General features: G+C 47.5%; 1 protein-coding gene and 1 long non-coding RNA gene across 2 annotated transcripts; one reads left to right on the top strand and one right to left on the bottom strand.

Moving 5' to 3' along the window:
- The first annotated feature begins 462 nt into the window (after positions 1-462).
- On the top strand, positions 463-3236 carry LOC135817439 (uncharacterized). The gene is made up of 4 exons (XR_010553546.1): positions 463-893; positions 1660-1746; positions 2133-2234; positions 2583-3236. It is a non-coding gene; the product is annotated as an uncharacterized LOC135817439 (long non-coding RNA).
- A 1024-nt stretch (positions 3237-4260) lies between these two features.
- LOC135817438 (uncharacterized) lies at positions 4261-21468 on the bottom strand. The gene is made up of 18 exons (XM_065330627.1): positions 20746-21468; positions 18286-18342; positions 16519-16845; positions 15606-15983; positions 14271-14612; positions 13336-13695; positions 12653-13048; positions 12152-12469; positions 11233-11550; positions 10175-10450; positions 9174-9464; positions 8424-8734; positions 7946-8127; positions 7539-7579; positions 6727-6823; positions 6200-6290; positions 5464-5739; positions 4261-5158 (listed from the first exon to the last, which is right to left on the bottom strand). The coding sequence occupies exons 1-18, from the start codon at positions 20849-20851 to the stop codon at positions 4892-4894; spliced, it is 4434 nt and encodes a 1477-aa protein (XP_065186699.1). The 5' UTR covers positions 20852-21468; the 3' UTR covers positions 4261-4891.
- Positions 21469-21807: the final 339 nt, after the last annotated feature.

Genomic DNA, 21807 nt, shown 5'->3' on the forward strand with positions numbered 1-21807 from the left:
TTGTACATGGATTCCTCAGTAAAGCGTTCCATATGAAATTTACAGCTTTTAAAACACGTTTGCAGGCATCTCGCCTACACTCAGTAGAGCACTGCATTTCACACACAATCCGGTAATTTTGTCAATGTTTCGGTCTCTGCGACCATCGTCGGGAATTTGAGTGTAGGCGAGTTGCCTGCAAATGCGTTATGAATAATGAACCTGCGTGAGGTGTCCTTCAGAATTTTGAATTTACAACTTCCTTAGGAAATATTGCACAGCCAAAGACATTGCAACCATTCGGACCTAGGACACCCAGTTTATAATTCTTATTCAAACTGAGACACCACGCAGGCATCATGGCTGCTACATAGCTGAGTATTCCTGACTTTCCTGTATATATGTGTACATGGTGTTCTCGCTTTCTATTAGAAGTTGAAAGGGTCTCAAAGCTGCTCTAACGAATATTACGGAGGATTAGCCAGTCCGTGCGCCAAGCCCTTGAGTAGCCTGTTTTTTATTTGCAACCGCGGGAAAAATCGAGGTGCAAAAAGATGACGACGACACAATTGTTTTGTTGGGAATTTGCAACCTTATTTGGATCTGAACTGGCGTGTGCTGGAGGAATCCTTGTTCATAACTTGGTTTGCTGCTGAGGTATGTCCCTTTGTCACCTATGTCACTTTAGCTGAGGTTCGTTGCGCCCAACTGTAGACCATGAAGACCTGTGTTTGCACTACATATTTTTTCGTCGTAATCGTACCATCAACTTGCTTGTCGTGCTGGAGTGGATAGCATATAGCGGACACTCTCGGCTTATGCTCTAAGCCAAAGGTAGATATATTTGGGTTTGGATTCCCAAAGCACATCCCAATCAGGCTATGCAAAATGGAGCGGCCCACAATTTCGTGGAGGTATGTCGAATTGTGTGGAATTTTGCACTAAAGTAATTGTGCTTGAACAAGGACGTTTTGGCTGCTTATTTTCCTTGGGCACCTCTACATTGCAAACTAGTCCCCTTGCTGTTTTGTCTTCGACATCTATACGGAATTTCTATGTAAGTCGTGTGATTGGGGCCCAGATTTTAATCAAAATCCAGCAGTATTCCTGGCTGCTGATCTAGTTTGCTAAAGTTCTGGCTGAAGGTAGTCTGTGGAACAGTTTCTTTTGTATGTACCATGGTAGGACGTTCATTACATAATTATAGATGGAGTACATAGTCAAAGAAACTTTTTATATAGTTTAGCACAACTGCACAGAAGTGCAGGTCCTGAAAGAAAAGCAAGTGCTGGAGACGCAGGGTCCGCAGCATGTGCGAATGCATTGTGAGAGCATGTGTCTTCGAATTCAGCATCACACACATATACACACTCACACACGCGCGCATGCGTGCACACACACACACACACACACATACAAACACGTATCACACACACACACACACGCACACACACCATTGGACCATTGGACGCCCATCGCCGGAGGCGATGATAAAGATGCTACAGCAGAAGCCATAGAAGCACACACACACACACACACACACAGACACGCGCGCGTCATCTGGCGCGGGCTGGGTGTTGCATGCTGAACATTCTGTACTTGCAGCCTTATCTTGATCATATGTGATAGTTGTGTCACAGATTTTTGCCGTATTTTCTGGATTCTCTGTGCTTTCTGTAGATGGTCTTGCGCGCTCGTCATCAACAGCACTAGGTCCAGTGGGCCAATCAGGCTGAATGGCATCATCCAGCTGTGACTGGGGTGTAGGTAAGTGTCTCTGCGTGCTCTGGTGGTCGACTTGTGGCTTCTGGCCTTCAATCATTGTTCTTGCACGGGACCTCAGCCTGCCTCGCATACCCTGTGGTTCACTTGTGTCGGCAGGCTGTGATGCACAGTGGAATCCTTGATGTGGCACTCGGTCTATGTTGTTGCACGCGACGATATTGCCACTGATGGGCTTTGGTGTGATGCTCTGAATAGATGTACATGTACCATGAAAGCCTCTTGATTGGTCTCCGTAGTACATTCGCCTGCCTGGCTCGTTTTTGTCGATATTATCCACTGTTGCAATGGAGAACTTTGCGTGAGGTATCTCACTGTTCATTCCGAGCTCTGATTTCTTATCCATGATGGTCTTTTGATATCGCTTGTAGGAGTCGCCACCTGCTGTTGCGCCGACTCGAGCTAGTACTCGCATGAGCTCGCTGGAATTGCTATGTGCATCCACAAATGTCCGAAAGAACAAGCTGGAAAGGGTAAGTGCATGCTGGTGTGCTTGCATGCATCATGCATGATAGAACAAACAAGCACCGGATCATCTTTGCACGGTGGTTGGATGCTTGACTTCCTTCTGACTCCGATTGGCCGTACATCATCAGCCAAATGTTTCCCCACAACTCACTGTCCACACTATCCACCACTGCGTCCAGCTTCATTTCCGACAGTGAAGTTAGGTCGTTATGCTCTTTGTGCTTGAATTCTTGTGCTTGACTTTTGATTTATGAGTGCATTGCAGCCGACAGCTCTGATACGAAGGATGATGGGCCACTGGGTTGGCTTGTGTGCTGTGTGTGCTGGGTTTCATTTTGTGCTCTGTGTTTCAGGGTCTGGGATCGTGCAACGGCGAGGGAATTGTATAAGCACAGAACTGTGTCACACCCTGTACGATACAGGAGCGTACCTCGTTTCTTACTGGTACCATATGACCCATGACTGAGATGAGCGCCAAGCTTCGAAATAAGGCTGGACAGTAGCCACCGGTTGTTGCAGTCGCTGGATGGTGAAGAAATCAGCAGCCGTTGCCAGAAGAAGAGAACGGTTCTCGAGGAATGCAAGACAGACAAATCTTGCTGTTGCCAGCAATGCAGACTCCTCGGGTGAGGTGCATTGGTGCATTTCGTCTGTTATGCTCTGCACCAGGCTCTCCAGCTTGAAGTCAGTAGTCTGACTGTCCACCATATCCAGTTGGCCTTTATAACAGGCTAGGCAAAAAGCACTATCCGCGGTGACCGTAAGACCACGCTCAGTGTGCAGCTGACGCTGAACTGCTCCGACGTTCGGACATTTACGCTTAACACCCCTTATTTGTGCGCCACACATGGTGCATGTGGGCCTGTTGCTGTCATGTAGCTGCATGTTATGCCGGTTGCAGAGACCCGCTGGCTGATCGTTTGCGTTTACTTTCACGTTAAGCTTCTCGGCCAGCTCTACTGCTTGTAATGAAACTGTGACATGCCGTGGCAAATCACAACCATCTACTGAGCAGTCTGGTATTGTTGCGGGTGTTGGTGCCGGTGCTGCAACATGCTGTGCAGGCATGCACGTTGTCAGTGACAGGCGCTAGGCATTGGCTCTGCTGAATGATTTATGAGCCTTTTCATGCATTTCTTGCAGATACATGCATTTCGTGGTATTGTAGGGTGATGTGCATATTCCCAGCATTGCGTGGTATCGGGGTGGGCATATCTGCCATCAAGGGGAACATCTTGGCAGGCTACACATGGTCCGCATTGCCTGTCAGGATGCAGTTTCGAGCCCCGGCTTTGGCGGCCCATTTGGACTTGGTCACAGTGCGGACACTCGTGGTTTCTTCCTGGCCTATAGCAACACCATCTGTCCGCCCATTCGCGTAGTTTTATCAGAGATAGAGCCTTGCAAAATAAGACGGCCCACAATCTCCTGCGACGTATTTACGAAATGGGAAATTGAGAAGAGAAACAAAAAGGCACCGGAACGACTTGAGATGTCGAATATCGAGGTGCACTTTCGAAAAATGTGCTCATCGCTCACCCTTATAACACCATAACGGCGCAAAAGCAATCGATATAGGAGGATAAGCCTGTATTCTCGAGGTAACCAATAGTCGAAAATTGAGAATAATTCGGTATGTCACTAAATTCGTCTTCAAATTTCCCGCGGTTGCAAATAAAAGTGCAACTTTTAGACGACTTTTTTGAACTTGGCGCACGGACTGTAGCAAGACGAAATTCGCGTTCGCGTTCGCAAACATTTTTCAGTTCGCGAACTGGATTGCGTACTTTCGCATTTTTCGTTCGGAAAAGTAGTCGGAACACGAATCGCGGATTCGTGTCAGGGCAGTCATAAATTTACCACGCTGTAGTGTCTGTACGCAATGTACGTCGTGTCAACGTCATGCAAGTGCGAATTCTGTTTGGTAATCCTTCTCATAACGCGAATTCCGTCACTGAGTTCGACTTTCCTTGGAGAGCGAACGCGAACGCAAATTTCGTCTTGCTAATCCTCCGTAATATTGAGCGCTACTTCGGAAGTGAAAAAATCCAATATGTGAATAAAATTAAATTGTGATAACACTCATAACAGCATCCTAAATTTATTCTCGTGAGAATGGAGGACGAAAATTGATAATCCTATTGTCCTAATCTAATGATGGTTGAATCTCACCGAAACCAAGTTGAAGAAACATATTGCTAGCATGTATATGAAGCAGATCCTAGAGAATTCTCAAGTTTTGACAAAACGGCAGTGCATCTTTTAAAGCTAATTTAAGACAAGTTTCGAATCAAGAAATCACATAGCTGATGAATGACTTGCTGTTCATAGTATAGATCTGCCCTAAGAGTTGTTGTAATTGCACGTAGCCTGGCACACGTAGTGGAAGCCGTTGGGTAATACTCATAATAGAGTCCTGTGCTAGAATATTGTTGCTTGCGGTCGTAGTGGATGATCAAACCAGTGTGACGGGGCCACAGACAGCACGGTGTACATCTCCTGGTTCAGTGTCAATACTAGCCGCCCATGTGTGGTGGCACACTTCTGAGATGCACTGTGCACATGCCATGCTTGGCACACTTCTGAGATGCACTGTGCGCATGCCATGTGATGTTGTCCTCGGTGCAACCTTCATGTATTGGTGTGTTCATCATTGCTACTCTTACTCCTCGTCGACACTGTAAAACCCTGCCTCGCTGTGCCGTTCACCATGCCCTTCTTCACTGTCGCTTGACGCGACAGCCTCTGCCTCTGCTTGGCAGCCTGCTGCCATACTAACATGGTCACATGCAAGCGCATAGTCCGCATCTGAGAGTGCGGCGGAGCTGCTTCGCTGACACGATTCCTTTGAGATATCGCACACTGCCTCCACGCAGATGGCATCGCAGGACTTGTGCACAACGGAGCATTCCACGCTACTAGACTCCATCTAAATACAATACAAAAATGGAAAGCAGGACTTTAGTGCCATTCACAATTGTAGCAGAGATTCGGTGTGGCCAGCCTTGAGGGACAAACGCAGGCTATACCAAAGTCTGTCAACAAGCACACTAACTATTGTATGCGTGTGACTCCCATCACTTATAGGGCTTCGAAGTGATGATGTCATGCAAATTTAAATGTGACATTGTGCCTCCAAGAGAGGGTTGGGGAGGGGGGGGGGCTATTATCCCAATAGAGTACAGGGGAAGACCTGTACTGATCAGCTTGCTCAGTGCAATGTTGTCCGCTTACGTGTGGTTGGTGTAGTGCTGGGTTGGATGCACTCATAGGCCTGACCAAGCTCTGCATTAGCCTACTCGATACGATTATCTGCGGTGTTGTGTCCTCCGGGTCGCTAGCGCTGTCAGCGTCATCTCCGTCGTCGTCGCTGCGGGCACTCCTGCTCTCACTGGCTGTGTCGTGTTCTGATGTGATCTCCTCGAACGCGTCTTCCACTGGAACATAGCCAGTCTGCGACCGCGGTGCTTCCGTGCCTGGTATAGTCTGCAAGTAACCATCATAGGGATCCTGTCGGAAATATGCGCACACGCACATTGACACGCACATTGACACGCACATTGACACGCACACGCACACACACACACACACACACACACACACACACACACACACACACACACACACACACACACACACACATGCACACACGTGCATATTAACATGTATGAAGCACTCTATACAAAGTATGCTCTAGGTTAGGCAATCCACCCACAAGGAAACAGTTTCTCACAGCTACACTGACAATAACCTTAAACTTGCATACACAAAATGGCTTTGGGTGATAATAAGCTAGGTCTATGAACTACTAGTATTGCGGAGCTAGATTTCACAATGTAAGTTAGCTGGTATTGTGCCGTTGCTACTGTTCGCTGTACTGTGTAACGCCATTCGAAGCATATCTGCTTTGCACGTTCCTCGTCATACAACAGGGATGGCAACAACGAGCTGACTGACTCTGAGAGCTTACATGGGGAATATTCTCGAATTTGTCTTGAATTTCTTCATACGTGCATCGCTGCTCCGGCTCAGTACGCCAGCAATTCTCCATAACAGCGAACCTGCAAGGGTGGACAAGTACAGACACAGAGAAAACAAGGAATTGGAACGCAGGAGATGTGGCAGAGGAGGTGGCATTTCGTCTCCTGGATGAATGTTACAACTGCCACAGTGAGCGTGAAGGCAGTGTTAACGATACATCTGAAGCAAAAACAAGACTCAAAGTCTGGAATCAGCGTGTGATGTTGTCTGGTCACAAGGAACATCTACCACTACTGTGAATTGACGGACCAAATGAAGAAAGTTGATATTGTCATAGAATTTGCAGCAAAGAGACCACTGATGTTTGGTCTTGCTTTGGTGATGGTGTAAGGTGTTCCGTGTTATGAAATGGCTGCAGTGGAGCTTGCGTATTCTGTATCTCAATCTGTTTCTCAATCTGTATGTAGGCTTTTGTAGTCAGAGTGTGACAGTAGGCAGTTATTGGCGAGGACTTACACGGCTTCGCTGCAGTGCCGCGGACACGGTAGACGGTTTCCTTGCAGAAGATGCTGGAGGATATCACCATTGGCGTGGCTCTCATACGGGTCTTTCCCTGCACAAGGCGGGACAGAGCATTGCATAAAGCCATCCAGTCATTTGCTGACGACCTGAGATAGACTTGTGCCCTCGAGCTGCTGCTATATGCAAGCTAAACGTATCTTGTGCCTAAGCCATGCTGCTCCACTAACTCAAACTGTTCTCGGGTGCAACACTGTGCAAAAGAGGAAGTGTTGTCGCATGTGTTATGAACTTCAATCTTCATTCCTACTGGCTTCAACCTGAGGACATCAATTATTATTGAGTAATAATTACCCGCTGTAAGTTATATAGGGCTCCTTCACCCCCCCCCCCCACACACACACATATACACGCTCTATAATGTAGCCCTCCCCGTCCATCAATAGAACGAGCACAGAATACAGGTCCTTATAGACGAGGGCCTTTCGAAAGAAAAAGTGTGTAGATGGTATGAATTCTGAAATAACAGGTCTCAGGAGACATGTGTGGTGTTGTGATCAGGTACGTGTTTAGCATCCAAAAATCGCGAGTCAAAAGATGCACCACGTTTGCATCTCAATTAACACACACACACCACACACGCGCACACACACACACACACGCACACACACACGTCATGCACAGTCCAAAAAACCAATCCTAGTGCCGCACGAGCCTTGGCGCTGCTTTCGGCTCATGAGTCAGATTTCTTTGGCAACAACTGTACTTGGTACTGAGTGGTTAGTATAAGTAAGATGGTGCGGACTCACCTAGAGTACACATTTCCCAGATCACTACACCAAATGACCAGCTGAGCAAAAGCAGAGAGACAGAGGGCAAAGTTATGTGAATGGTCTAACCGTATATCCGCAATCACCTGCGCGACCCCCCGAAATGGAATCATAGCTACTCCAAATATGTAAAAGCAAATCATATATGACCGCTGTGAAGCAAGCTGCAAATGTGTTTTTTGATCCCACAAAATGAATGATGTTTGCTTCAGGGATGATAAAAAACCTGACTGTTGCTACCCCACCCCTAAAGAAACACAGGTTCATTCACATAGCAACAGCAGTTGCGAAAGAGAACCGATAGCCAATACTGATGAGGAATTCTTTTAGTGCATTCAGGCTTTTCAGAGGCACAGACACACGTTGGCACAAATTCTTCCACTTACATATCATTTTGGACGCAAAGCGTGGGTGGGCTGATCAGACGCTCAATAGGCGCGTATCGAACAGGCGTGGATGGTGGCCGCCGATCGATCGTGGCCGACCAGGAGTGACCGAAATCGCAGATCTTCAGCACACCGCCCTGCCCTATCAGTATATTCCTTGATGCCAGATCACCATGAACCACCTGGAGGATGAAAACATAGGCGTTCAGAGAGAGAGAGAGGACATTAACCATGTATCCACTATGTGCTGACATAATTATAGAGTCCTCAATGTGCACAGCTAAAGCAGGATAACAAAGCAGCACCTAGGGTACCCTGTAAAAAGACTCCCAGTCTGTGGGGATTACCCTGGTAAAATAATAAATACCACTACAAGACTACTAGAGTGGAGGTGACTGAAAGTATGCAAGCAGCCTGCACCTGCACCTGTTCTTTGGAAACGCTCATCAAGCGCATGTACCGATGAGGGCGTACTCACCCCTTTGTTGCGCACAAACTTCATGCCCTCCGCCAGCTGATTGACAAAGTCGTAAAGCATGTATGGCGTGAGGTGTTCCCGCTGTTCCTGCACCGTATCAATGCTAGTCACCGATGGAGGCCGCGATGATTCGGTAACTGTCAAGCTGCTCGGTGTGGCGGATCGGAACGGCAGTTCGCGTCCACCGATGCACAAACAGTCGATGTAACCATGACAGTGGTGCTTCTTCGTCACAACCCTGGACTTGAGGTAGTCGAGCAGAGTGCCGTGTGGTGCGTACTCCAAGACAAGCCGACCGTTGAACTCCGAATCTGAAGTGTACAAACAGCAAACATGCAGGTGGCTTGGCACACTTCAATGCTACCAGTTTCGGCCTCTTTTGTATCTGCTGCGCCGAAACAGCCAAAGTAGTATTGCTTGTGGATTGAGTAGGTGCTTGGCATATAATTTAAGCTCATACAGAATCTGTTTGTCCACAAAACTGTTTCTACACAGCAGCAGGAGCAGTGCATTTCGATTACCCCATTGCCAGTTTCCTTTCTGCGAATGTTATGCCACCAGCAGTATGAAACTTGTAGTGATTCTCACACTGGGAGAATGATGTGAAACCTTTGATTCGGTATCTTTCCATGTTTAATTTGTTCTAGTACCCCCCCCCCCTCCCTCCCTCCCTCCCCCTCTCTGCCCCACCCTCCCCCTCTCTCCTTCTTTCCATTGCACAAGGTACATGTACGTGATAGTCAGTCATACCGTGCTGCATCAGGCTGCTATATTTGACTATCATCTTGATGACGTTCCTGTGCCCAGCGTCGTTCTCCTGTAGCAGCAGCATGACTTCGTAGTAGGTGCGGTGCGGGTCGGGCCGCGGCGAAACAGGTGTCCGTGCCGACGTCGTGGACATTGGAGACATTGGAGACGTAGCCAGCGCGAGCGACTTTGGCCGTGGTGCCACTGGCGGTGGGGCTGACGGTGTTGTCGGCGTTCGTCCGTGTGCCGGGGAAAACGGGCCGAAAAACCCACCGCTTCCCCAGTCAGGATCATCTGCAAGGATGCATGCATGGACCCATCAGAAGATGGCAGAGTGAACGATACGAACGAAAGTCCCGTGGAACAAAAAAATGTTAATCTCAATTCAGAGCTCCATGCTAGCAATAATCTGAAGCTGAAGCTCTGCAAGTCATCCATCGAGCACTCTCGGATCAGCAGTCAAGGTTCTTCTATGAATGTGTACAATACAATACAATACAATACACTCAAGCTATTATGCATCGTAAGGTAATAGCCATGTCTCGTTCAATTGTTATTCTGTGTTAGGAATGCTTATTCCCAGTAATGTGACGATGCAAATTACTTGCCTGAGAAGGGGAAATCCCTGTGTACACGCAACTTCAGTAGGAAATTTGATTTGTTACCATATCTATTTTCGTTGAAGTTCTCTTTTGTTTGGCTTTCCGATCTCAATGAAAACAGGGAAGTTGTATGGATACATGAGTATTAATTTATTGAAACATGGTACCGGTAGGTTGTATGAGCGAACCTACCGATGGACATGAATGGGTGAGAACACACATCAGTGCACATTGTATTCCTGAACACAATACACATTAGACTCGGGTGGAGAGCCCAGGATTAATTTATAAGAGGAAAAGAGGAAAAGAGGATAATATAGCGTGACTTGTAGCTCTCTGGTCCTCTTTTCTTCTTACAATCCACAATGAGAGTCTGAACACAAGACAGGATGATGTCCGTACCTTTAGAGACGACGAGTACAGCCGGCTCTTCCAGCATCACCTTGCCATTCACCATTGTCTTGATGATCACGTAGAAGACACGCGATGTTGATCCGATGCTCAGCTCCTTGAGGTGATTCATGCTGAACACGGATTGGTAGGACTTCAGGTACGGAGTAATGCGCCGCCAGTTGTACCAGACAACGTACACAAGTATCAACACCACTGGAATGCCGGCACCCAGGCCGATTGCGGTGGACTTGGAGATGTTCTGCCAGGACATTAGGCTTTCTGGCTCTGCAAGCAAAGCATGTAGTGTGCGAAGAGCATGGCTATTACTTGAAGTAGTCTCAATGAACACCAGATGAATTGAAATACGTATCAGTTGTTCTTCTGTGCTTCACATTTGATGTGATCTCCAGTGTTAGTTTGGCAGCTGAGGATCACATCCATGATCACTGGGCTGAGCAGCCACTGGTGCCCTGCAACTCACCTCACACTACACCCACCAGTACCACCCATGCTGCTCTTGTACAGGGTAGAGTTCTCTTACCAACACTGTAGAAAGACAGGTTCAGTGCCAAACTGTGACCAATGTGCACAGGGAATTTCTCAAAGTTCATCATCAAAGGGAGAAATACTAGAAGGTGGCATATTGCCGTTGGGTTATCCGTTATGGGCCATTCACACGGCGTGCAAACTCAATTTTATCGTACCGTTTCCAAGAACATTAACTCGCATACGATAAACTTGGACACGCGCATGCAACTGTTTGTTGAACTTGGCCGGGCCCTTGTGCTCACGATTATACTTTGCACGCGAGCAAAAGTGTCGGTTGTTGAAAGTGCACGCTGCAAATGTAGTGTGTGAACTATTATCCTCCAAAGGAGAATTCGAAATTTAAAATTTCCCGGCATTTTCAGGAGGTCACTATGGATACATTGACGCGTGCAACGTTTTCCCAGCACATTGTGAACTGGATCACGGTTTGCAAGTGATATCTTGGTCACACGCGTGCAAGTGTTTGCACATCATGTGAATAGCCTATACATCAGTAATATTAGAATGCTTTGCCTTACCGTGGACTTTTTCTGTGGGGTGATAGGCAATCTTTGTTCTCCTGTGTCGGAATCCATCAGTGTCCAGCCAGGACACCGAGCAGGTGACGTTACGCGAGAGCGCCAGGAGCACGTTGAGCTGTGTGGTGGACACGAACAGCGTGCTGGACCAGCGCAGGCCTGCACTCACCACCTCACTGGCCGTGCTCCTCCAGCGCCACTGCACGTCACCACTATCTGCTGCTGGCAGTCGTGCATCCAAGTAGCAGTGCATGACGAGACCATCGTCGGTGTGGTTCAGCCGCACGCCTAGAGTGATGTTTGGATCCGACGAAGGCTCTGCAGGAATGTGCATAACACCAGCAAGGCACAGTCACTCAACTACTATGAGAGAGCGTCAGGGAATTACTGTATTGCCTCGATTGTAAGTCGCAACCCCATTTATTGTGTTGATACATTCACTTAAGTGGTGATCATGCTCGATTGTAAGTCGCACGCCCTTTGTTGGTCCTGAAGTTGAGGGTAAAAGGGTAAGACTTATATTCGGGGAAGTACGGTACACACTGATGATTAGTGTGTTATTGTTTGACTGTTATTTGAGGTCACATCCCTAACTGGCTGCTATGTTTTTTTACATGTGCGCAACAAAGTCACGAAAGAAAATATAATATAATTATATTTTTCTTTCGTGACTTTGTTGCGCACATGTATATTGGTCAATGGCATCCTTTGTGAATGCACTATTATGCTATGTTGTTTTCCTCCTTTTTTGGCGGCCATCAAGCAACAGCTTCAATGGCAATTCAATTTAATTCGGTAAGAAAACCCGCGTTCATGCAGTGTACAAAATGCTTGCGTACGAGACTGCCCCACTGTACAACCAGTGCTGTGGAAAATGATCGATAGCAGATTCACTCCAAAGCAGCGTACACATACTCACCCTCCTCTGTAGGTACGAAAGCCACGGCCTCAGCGTCTCTCATTCTGTCATTCCAGTCTCTCCACTGAGATCGGCACAGCACGCTGCCCTGGGCCTCGCGAAGGTCATACACTTGTTTGTGCGAGAGCTGGAGCAGTGACGACAACCCGTGGCTGGTCAGGAGGGGTTGCTCGCTAGGTTCTTCAAGTGCACTGCTTCCATTCGTGAACCATTTCCAAGTGACTGGCCAGTAGACTTCATGACTCAACTCACATCGAATTGATCTGCTGGATAGCCGGTCAACACCAATAGAAACGTTCTCGTGAACTATGAATGTTTCTACACAGTAGCAAACAAACAAACAAACAGAGAGGTTGGACACAGCTGATAATATGCCGGAGAAGCACCAATCGACATGGATCATTTTTCAAAACATTATTTTAAGAATTCATTTCCCGAACTCGAGCATATTGTACGGAAAAAGAAAAGCATAATTGTACGTGGATGTCGCTGTCTTCTCACCTGTTTCGAGTGCGATCACCACCTGACTAGGCCCGTTGCCGAGAACACGATTGAGAATGCTAAATGTGTAGTTGCCAGCCAGGTGATCACCATCAGACGGTGTTCCCAGCGGTGAGACGAGCTTTCCCGTCACCGTTGCTGTATACAGGACACTCTTGCTCACGGTGTACTCCAGAAGGATCGTTGAGTAGTTATCCAGGCGAACGCTGATATTGGACTGTGAGTCTGGGTGAAGACGATATGTGGAGTCGATTCCATCGCCGATTGGCAGTGTATTTGGCAGCGTCACTTGAACCTCGGGCAGGGGAAAGCCTGTTATGGCCACATCAGCTAGGATCACTGTGGTGTTGGACTCCACTAGAAGCTGTTGCTTGTTGCTGGTAATTGTCTGCGGGTCTGTGAACAGAAGGGAATGGCATGCAAACCAGGAGTAAGAAATGCAGGCAGAAGAGAACGTTTCATTTACAACACTCCACTTGTCCAGCCTAGTACCAACGTCTTAGCAATCCGGTCACTTGACAGCCATTGTTCTGAAGGGGTGCTCTTTATCAGTTAGCTGGCATTACATGCCTTCTCAGAGCGGCCGTCAGATTTGCCATGTCGCGATGCCTTTCTCTAGACCTTAATATCTGGGCTGAGCAATGAACTTCTACCCATTGTAATGTGCTGGTGACTGTACTTACAGAGTTGAATAAGCTTCACTGACGCTTGGAAGAGGGTGCCGTGCTGTCGCACACGGCAGGCGTACGTGGAGCCGTTGATGCCATCCTCAGGGCCTTGCACGGACACGACAGCGGACTGTGCCAGGCAGTCGGTACATGTTGTGTTACGTACTGCTGCCAGTTCCCGCTGGGTCAGATACTCCTTGATGGGAGTATTCTCCCGCCATAGTTCAATGTCTGTGGCATTGCCAGCGCGCATGTTGCAAAGCAGCACGGCTGAACTGCCAACGTTGGGTGGAACGAAATATGTTCGCACACCGCCAACCTCTCGTTGGAGCACCTTTGCTGCCGGTAAGAACACTTTCATGTCTGGTCTCGAAACTGAACAGGTGCGTACGCATGCAATAACACACAAACACACGAACACACACACACACACACACACATGCACACACACACACGCACACACACACAAACAAAGGCGTGCGTGAATGTCAACACGGAGATCAAAGTCCATACATTAAGTGATTAGACAGGGGCGGTGGGAAGAGAGTCCAAGGTTTCACTCATTGGAGGTTGGGCAGTGCTCCAACGAGAGTTTTTTTGGAATCTCTCATGAATTACTAGTAAGCGCAATTTAGAGTTCGCATCAGTACTCCGGAACGAATCAAGCAAAACCGGACGTGCTGACACAGGAGATTGTGGATTTTGGTGCATGAGTACGAGTACAGGGTGTGGCATAGTCAGGCCACAGAATGAAGGCAGCACGCCACACACTGCCCCTTAGACACAGCGGCACACTAGCAGCACGCCACACACTGCCCCATAGACACAACTGCATGCTCTTCTTTATAAGCTCCTCGGTTCTGACTGCGGCTGGAGGATACGGTAAGTGAGATCGTGAAACCAGCACGGGGGAAAAACAGTCTCTAAGGTATACGTATAGTTCTACTTACCAACACGAACTTCAACAACTGTATCATGTCTATCCCAAAAGCTTTTTGTTAGGCTGATGAAAATTCTGTAGCGTCCAGAGTCTGCGTCTGTTGTTGACTTAGTTATTGTATGTGCAACCAACAGAACATTTGTTGCTGAGCTTTTCTCATAGTAGTTTCCATAACTTGAATCGAAGTCATTGCCATCGCCGATTAACTTGTCGATTTCAATGCCGTACATGCGTCCTGGTTGGACGTAGAACTTGGCTCTGAGTACCAGTGGAGCGTTCTTCACGGCATTAACCTGTGCAGTGTCCATAGCATCCATGGTATTCCCGTGCGTCCGTGACATTCTCCACACTCCTAGACCAGAGCAAAACAGAACACACACTTTAATACTTGCTTTAAACAATGAACCATTGTCTATATTATTATTGACGCTTTGACAATGATATGACCACTCAGTTGAATAATGGTAATGGTTTGCAAATACAGGTACTCAGACTCAGACGCATTCCAATCACCAGATCGCTCGCTGTGATGACCGCTCAGTTTTGTTGCTGGCGCAGCAGTGCCTCCGTGACACCATGTTCACATGCACGCACACACGTGCGTGTGTATGTATGTGCATGATTGTGCGTGCAAGAATTAGTTGGTTTGTTTAGCGCCTCTCTCGGTGTCTCGGTGTCTCTCACCAACTAGCAGTATACAGTATCCGGTGCATCTTTTCATTTTTGTTTTGTTTGTCATTCTCCGCCTGACCGCCACAAGTGAATACTGTGGGTCACGTCTCAACACAGCTGACCCGGACTTGAAAGTGCAACTATTATATTTACATTCACAACACCATACTCCATAAGGGGCCGTCCAAGGTTACCAATAGTATTTTCAAAACGAAAAGTTTTCGTTTGGGGGTGGGTGGGTTTGAAGGAGTTTCGTTTTAAAAATAATTATTGAATCCAGATGGAGAATGCCCAGTTACTTCTGGATGTCGAAAATTGACATCAATATTTTATTGGAATTCGTTTTACCTGCAGAAAAGATAGGTGGGTGGGTGGGTGCTGAAAAATACTAAAACTTTTCGTTTTGCAAAACCTATTGGTAACCCCGGACGGCCCCTAACGAGGAAGTTTGTTTTGGATAGATGTTCCATACCCTCCAGACAGCCGTTCCGTTCATTAAGAGCTCCTCAGTGGAGTTAGACAACGAATGGATAGTAGATACAGGAATGAGTATATTTATAGGGCCGAGTTTGTCGCTGCTTCTGAGTTATTTATTCCATTAGGAAATTAGAGGCCACAGAGTCCAAATTTGAAATTGAAATTTATTGTATTATTGTATGTATTCCACACATACCTTCTGGAACACTGTACGGCAACATGCTGATGACAGCAGCACTGGCCGTGGCCTTGCCATAGTCCACGGAGCACTGCAACGTGCCTATGCGTACCGGTACCGAACACAGGACCCTTCTGGTTGGCAGTGTGTCGGTCGCTGGATCCCCGGAGCCTGCCAGGGTGCCATTGCAGCTCTCGGGTATCTCCGCCGCTGCTGCACGGCTGCAGTTCTGTGTTGTCCCGTCCAGGGTGGCGATCACGCTGTAGCCGTGCCCTGACACCACGCTACAGAACACCGACCCGCGAGTGTCGGGGCGCACTAGCAGCACTCCATGACTGGGTAGCCATGCGGTGTGTTGGTGTGGGGAAACGATGACACTCATCCTCGGCCGGTGAACTGTAGGGGGGGGGGGGGGTAATCACAGGAAAAAACTCGGATAGGTTCAACAATTAGTTTAGATATTAAACTTTAATTATTCTGCACATCATTCATTGCATGTTATATTGATCATACTGAACCACCTTGTTTATATCTCCAATAGAAAATGAAAGCATGCCTGCCGATCTGCTTCACTGTATCACTTCACATGCAGGTGTTAAACTTGATGACAAACACGGATTGCTGATGCAGGTCTCACATGCTCTCTTGGTTGCGCCCGGTAAGGACACATGAGATCATTCTGCTTGAGTGTGTGTTGCGCTGCAGACTGCAGGAGGTGTTGTCTTTGAGGTTTTGCACGTGTTAACAAAGTTGACAGTCGTATGCCACTGAAATTGTACAAGTATGTTATGGGGATGCTCAGTGAGAGCGTTGAAACCCAAACAAACAAAATTGATTGTATTAAATACAATCAATTTTGTTTGTTTGGGTTTCAAATTCAAACGCTCTCACTGAATAATAATAAATTGTATTATCCTCCACTGCTGCTTACCGACGCGGACTGGCATAATTCTCTCATGGGCCTCTGCGTCGACGAACGCATCGTTCTCTGTTGTTTTGTCGGAGCGAGCGATTTGCCATTTGCAGACGTACAACTTTGTCTGCAGACGGGCTGGTATGGTGGCGCCGACAATGACTTTGTTAGTGTTCTTATCGATGAGGCCGTACGAGGGTCGGGCGAGATTCTCGCCATCCTGCGACTCCATGAGTATTGTGTACGCGTGCGGCCTCTTGTCCCACGGCAGCTTGCAGGTGAAAGTCATGTTGTCACCTTTGAATGCAACCACACTGTAGTACTCAGAAGACAGCGTCCAGTTACCTGGGCAACAACAGCAACAGTGACCAATTAGCTTCTTTTCTTGGGTTTTTAATTATTTTTGAAAATGCTGGTATGATGTTCAATCAGCACGGAGTACCGAGCAGAACCGATGATGGATAGCATGGCGGTGAGCAATGTACCTAATGTTTTGTAGGACACGGGTACGATGGAGGTGTGCGAAGAACAGAGAGTGGTTCAGAACGTGGGTAGCATGAAGGTGTGCAAAGAATGGAGTGCAGAGCATGGGCAGGACAGAGGGGAGGAGGGCAAGGTACATGTACATATTGCAATGCAGGACACAGGTGGGGGGGGGGGAGAGGTGGGCTACAATGCACAGAATAGGGTGCTGGACATCATGGGTGGGGTAGAGGGTGTAATGCACTCAACAGGTAAGATGTGTGCTACTCATCATGCCAATGTATATAGGCAATGCGACGGCTTTGGAGCCTGATAGCTGGCAGATCGAGCACCAGTATTTCAAGGGATGCAAGTATTGCACAAGTAAGTGTAACATGTTCTTTACGGAAATGGCTCACCTTCTTGAAATACAAAAAGTTAAGAATAGTACATAAAAACCAGTTTTGTGTGGGTGAGTTATCGGTGTGACCGTGACAACAACTGCACAGTCATGCGCTACATAGTTATTGATGAGACTTTCCAGACCGGCAAGTGATATGATCAAAAGACACCTACATTTGTTCATGGCAAACAGCCAGTACTCACGCACATGCCGCAGTGAGTCATCACACACACACACACACACACACACACACACACACACACACACACACACACACACACACACACACACACACACACACACACACACACTTGTACTTGTTGCTCACTGCCAAAACTGGTCACGTGGGTCTCCCCGGGAGAGGGGAGAGAGACTCAAGAGGAATCTTGGAAAAATGACTCAATTGGCTATTGAACCGCCCAACGACTGACACCCCCTGAAATCCCCAAAACTCTGGGTGGACTTGAAGATGATCCCACTTATGGGCTCACCACACCTCAGCAAGTGGGTGAGGACAAGGTGCAGAAAAAGGATTGACGGCATCAGGGTATCCGTCCCGGGATCCAACTGCAGTTACCCCTGCCCCCAGTGAAGGTAATACTTGCAACTAGTGTGGGTGGCTAAATCAGAGTGGATCTGATATAAGCTTCACTAGCACCGTTGATTACACAAGAGTTAATCTAGCCAGAAGCAGTCCATGGTTAACAGGTATGTATACTTCAAACAGAAAGTATATGAACCCTGGAACCAACAAAGACACACGCACACACACACACACACACACACACACATATATACACACACACACACACACACACACACATGTAAGGGGACATCTAGACCAAGCATGGGACATTGACTGCCAATGAACACCTGAAAGGCAGTCCGATGCTCGTTAAGAAACCTATAGCAGAACTCACTGTGTGCCATCTTCACATGTAATACATCTGTACCATTGGAATGGGCTGTTTCATGATCTGGAGAAAGAAACCAGAAAGAAGCGTAAGCAGCTCTGCATGCGATTTGAGCATTTTACCCCAAAGTGTAAGTGAACAGAAGGCTGCTATTCACACAATGCTTGGTACAGTTACTGCCTCAGAAACCCCAATCCTGCAGACAGCTAACTGTCTCCGCCAATGAAGCTTGGTCAGTGTAGCTACGCTCCGTAGAGAACAAGAGCTGACCGCCATTCCGGGAGGAACCTCGGACAGAAGCTAAGCTCACCAGTGCGGTAACACTCATCTTGCTCGAATGATTATGGAGGCCAAAGCATGAAGCAATTCCATGCAAAGAATATGCAAAGAATATTCGATTTTATGCTACACCACTTGGTGGTGGGTCTGATCTACTCACCTCCCACCGTTTAGGCGCTGCATCTGCGCCTTTGATCCTAGAGGGTGGTGGCGTTCCCACGGCGGATGCGGAAAACTCGGCTGAACCGTGAAATTTAATTTTATGCTACACAGTACCTAGTTTGGAACTAAAAAGAGAAAGTATTCAGCTCCAGACCTTGCCTACACCTGCTCAAGCCTGGAGCCTGAAGATTGGATTTCATGAAGTGCATTGTTTACAGTCAACTTTGCATACAACGACACTCGGCGGGGCATCAGAAAAGTGTCCTTATTCGCGAAGTGTTCTTACACCCGCAGTCTCATTATATGCTTTACAGTTGGATGGGACTTTGCTCTGGGCACGGAAATTCTGTCGTTATTCGCGAATTGTCGTGATATCCGCAATCGCTATTAGCGAAGTCGACTGTATAATGTCAAAAGCATGTTCACAGCCTTGAGCCATTCACACATGTTTCTTTGCGCAAACTACACATAACAATAGCCATGATTGTGGTTATATTGAAGCAGCCGTAGTGCCACAGACATTACCACACAAATTGATGGAACATGTCAACGTGTTTGGATTTGTAGGTGTGTTATTCCAAAATCGATATTTTATTGTGGTTATATTTTCGCTTCGTTCTCTACTCACTTGAACCATGCACGGCTGTGATAGTTCATGTGTGAGTACGATCATGGGCCTGCAATAGAGCTACAGCTGTACTTGATGTATGCAAGTAAACTTGTCGATACGGTTCAAAAACTCAATGTTGGCACCCTTCAGTGTGTTCCCAACTCACGGCTTCAGGAATGGCTTCTAGCAGGGAAAGGCACCAGGAAACCGCTGAAAACGTCACAAAGGAATGGGAAGAGAGGTGCACTGGAGCTGTTGTTACTAGCCATGTTGTTATCTTTTGAGTGTGTTTACCAAGCTGTTGTTCAGTCACAGGACAAAGGATTTATTCCTAGTCTATATTTCTTCACCTGTGTATGAGTAGTAAGCACACACGCATTTTAGAGGCTTATTCATAGCTGGGGCAAAATGAGTGTTGGCTGGACGAAGAGTACAATGGTACCCTGCACTGTGTTTGGTTGTGTATGCTTGGCAGCACGAGCTATTTGTGGATAATATGGGCACAATCAGGGCACAAACACTCCCTGACTCATCACTGTCATCTGCCACTAAGCCAACAACTATTACTTTTTGTATGTGCATCCACAAAACACACTCATTACCATCACTAGACAGAAACACACACACACAAAAAGGGTCACTACACACGAACAGAGAGAGAGTGTGTGTGTCCGCAGATGGTTCAGTGTGCCCCCTCTTGAGCTGTCAGCTGGCCACTTCATATCCACTTCCAGGATATCAGAGAAAGCGCACCCAGCCACCAGAGCGTGAAAAGTGCGCCAAAGTCAAGGTCACTCAAGCGTGTTACTTGACAGAAGAAGAAGACCAGGACGAATCTTGAAGCTCAAGAGGGGAGATTGCTCTTCCCCGAATTCAAGTGCTTCATGCAATCAAGACTGCCTATCGTTGAACACATAGCTGTTCATTCAACCTCCAAAGTGAGAGTACACACCGGGCTGGTGGCTACGAACATGTTACCTATCCGTCCTTAGTTCCACTTGTTAGTCGAATACCAAAGCACTTCAACTTACTCATTCATGTCCAAGAGCCGTACTCCACCACTTCCAGACCATCTGAAAATTCGAAAACCTTCTCCATCCGTAACACACACGGGTCATGCTGAAACTATCAGGGAATAGTCCGTCTTGTTTGTATTGAAGTGTCGTATTTTGCTCTGGTTATGACAACATCATGGCCATACTTTCAACAGCACTAAAACATCTTTTGATGCGGTGCTAAATTCGACAGTTGTCGCCTGTGTTCTGAACCTAAGGTTCGAGTCCCTGGAAGTGTGATACTCCGCTCTAGGGTGATTTCTACGCCTTCCGACTACATGTAGTTGCATGGTACATTGAGCCATGATATTCACGCTAACACATGGGCAAAATCAAAATCATAATCGTCCGACAACTCACCTTCGCCTTGGTTGTCGTTTCGCGGAGCTAGCGACCAAGCCTGTCCAGCAAGCAGCAATACTGCAAGAAAGACGAACTGCCATCGAAGAGGTCGAGCCCCAATCATTGTCTCTTGCGGTTCTGGCAGGGCTCTATTCTCTAGACGTGTCCAACAAGTCGGTTCAACCTCGCTGCGCTGAAGTGCGGGCAACAAGGAGACATGCAGAACCTCCGCCGGCCTTGCACGCCCGTCTGCAACAGTCAACAGCGCGAAAGCGGAAAACGCGCCAAAGGCGGTATAGCAGACAGGTCGGATTCGCGTTACAGCCCCCGCACTCACTCGGCCAGCACCGTCTCCGAACGATAGCCCCGCGGGAGTTTCAGGTCATCGGAAATGCGGACCGGCGAGTGGATCAAGGAGGTGTTACCGATCACGGGGTGAACCGTCACCTTGTCGTCTACCGCGTCTCGACCAAGTCAACCATCCGAAGTTTTGTCACCTGCAGAAGTAGAGCAGCGAGCTCTGCTCTTTCATGAATCCACTCTTACTCCTAGCCAACCAGTACGCTTTCCCGATACTGTAAACTGCAGCTTGACCGCTGCCTAGCGCTTCCCTGTCATATCAGATTCTGACGGTGTAAGTGGTTTGTGCGTGCATTTACAGCATACTGTATGCGAACGTGTCTACTGGCAAGCCAACGTAGAGTGCCAAGCAAAGGCTATGACAAACCACTCTGCCTGAGCACAATACCACGGTCGCATTATTGATTGCTACTTGCTTCATGCCATCCGGTCATCCACCACATTCATCAACGCTATACTATAGCAGGGCACGCACACGACAAGTGAAATTAATGATACTTCCAAGGGCATGCATGTCTACGTGCACACATCTACATGTACATGTAACTAGTGTAAGTAATAATAAATCATGTGCTCCTTGTGTTTTTTCGGTATCAGCCTCTTGTCCGGGCAAATGTGCTGCTTGTGTTGAGGTAAGTGTCTATGCGTACAATACTGCACGATTGTATTATGTACATGATGTTGCCCGCTGTCTTCTTCCAATTCCACCTTCTTGTGGCG

This window comes from Sycon ciliatum, chromosome 5, assembly GCF_964019385.1.
Source record: "Sycon ciliatum chromosome 5, ocSycCili1.1, whole genome shotgun sequence".
Lineage (NCBI taxonomy): Eukaryota > Metazoa > Porifera > Calcarea > Leucosolenida > Sycettidae > Sycon > Sycon ciliatum.

Bases quoted from the DNA above. Each gene is read 5' to 3' on its own strand.
- LOC135817438 (XM_065330627.1), bottom strand. From the start codon at position 20,851: ATGATTGGGGCTCGACCTCTTCGATGGCAGTTCGTCTTTCTTGCAGTA. The intron at 11,551-12,151 runs GTGAGTATGTGT...ACATTCCTGCAG, and splicing joins TTTCGTACCTACAGAGGAGG to AGCCTTCGTCGGATCCAAAC. The intron at 6,824-7,538 runs GTGAGTCCGCAC...CGCCTTGTGCAG, and splicing joins CTGGGAAATGTGTACTCTAG to GGAAAGACCCGTATGAGAGC.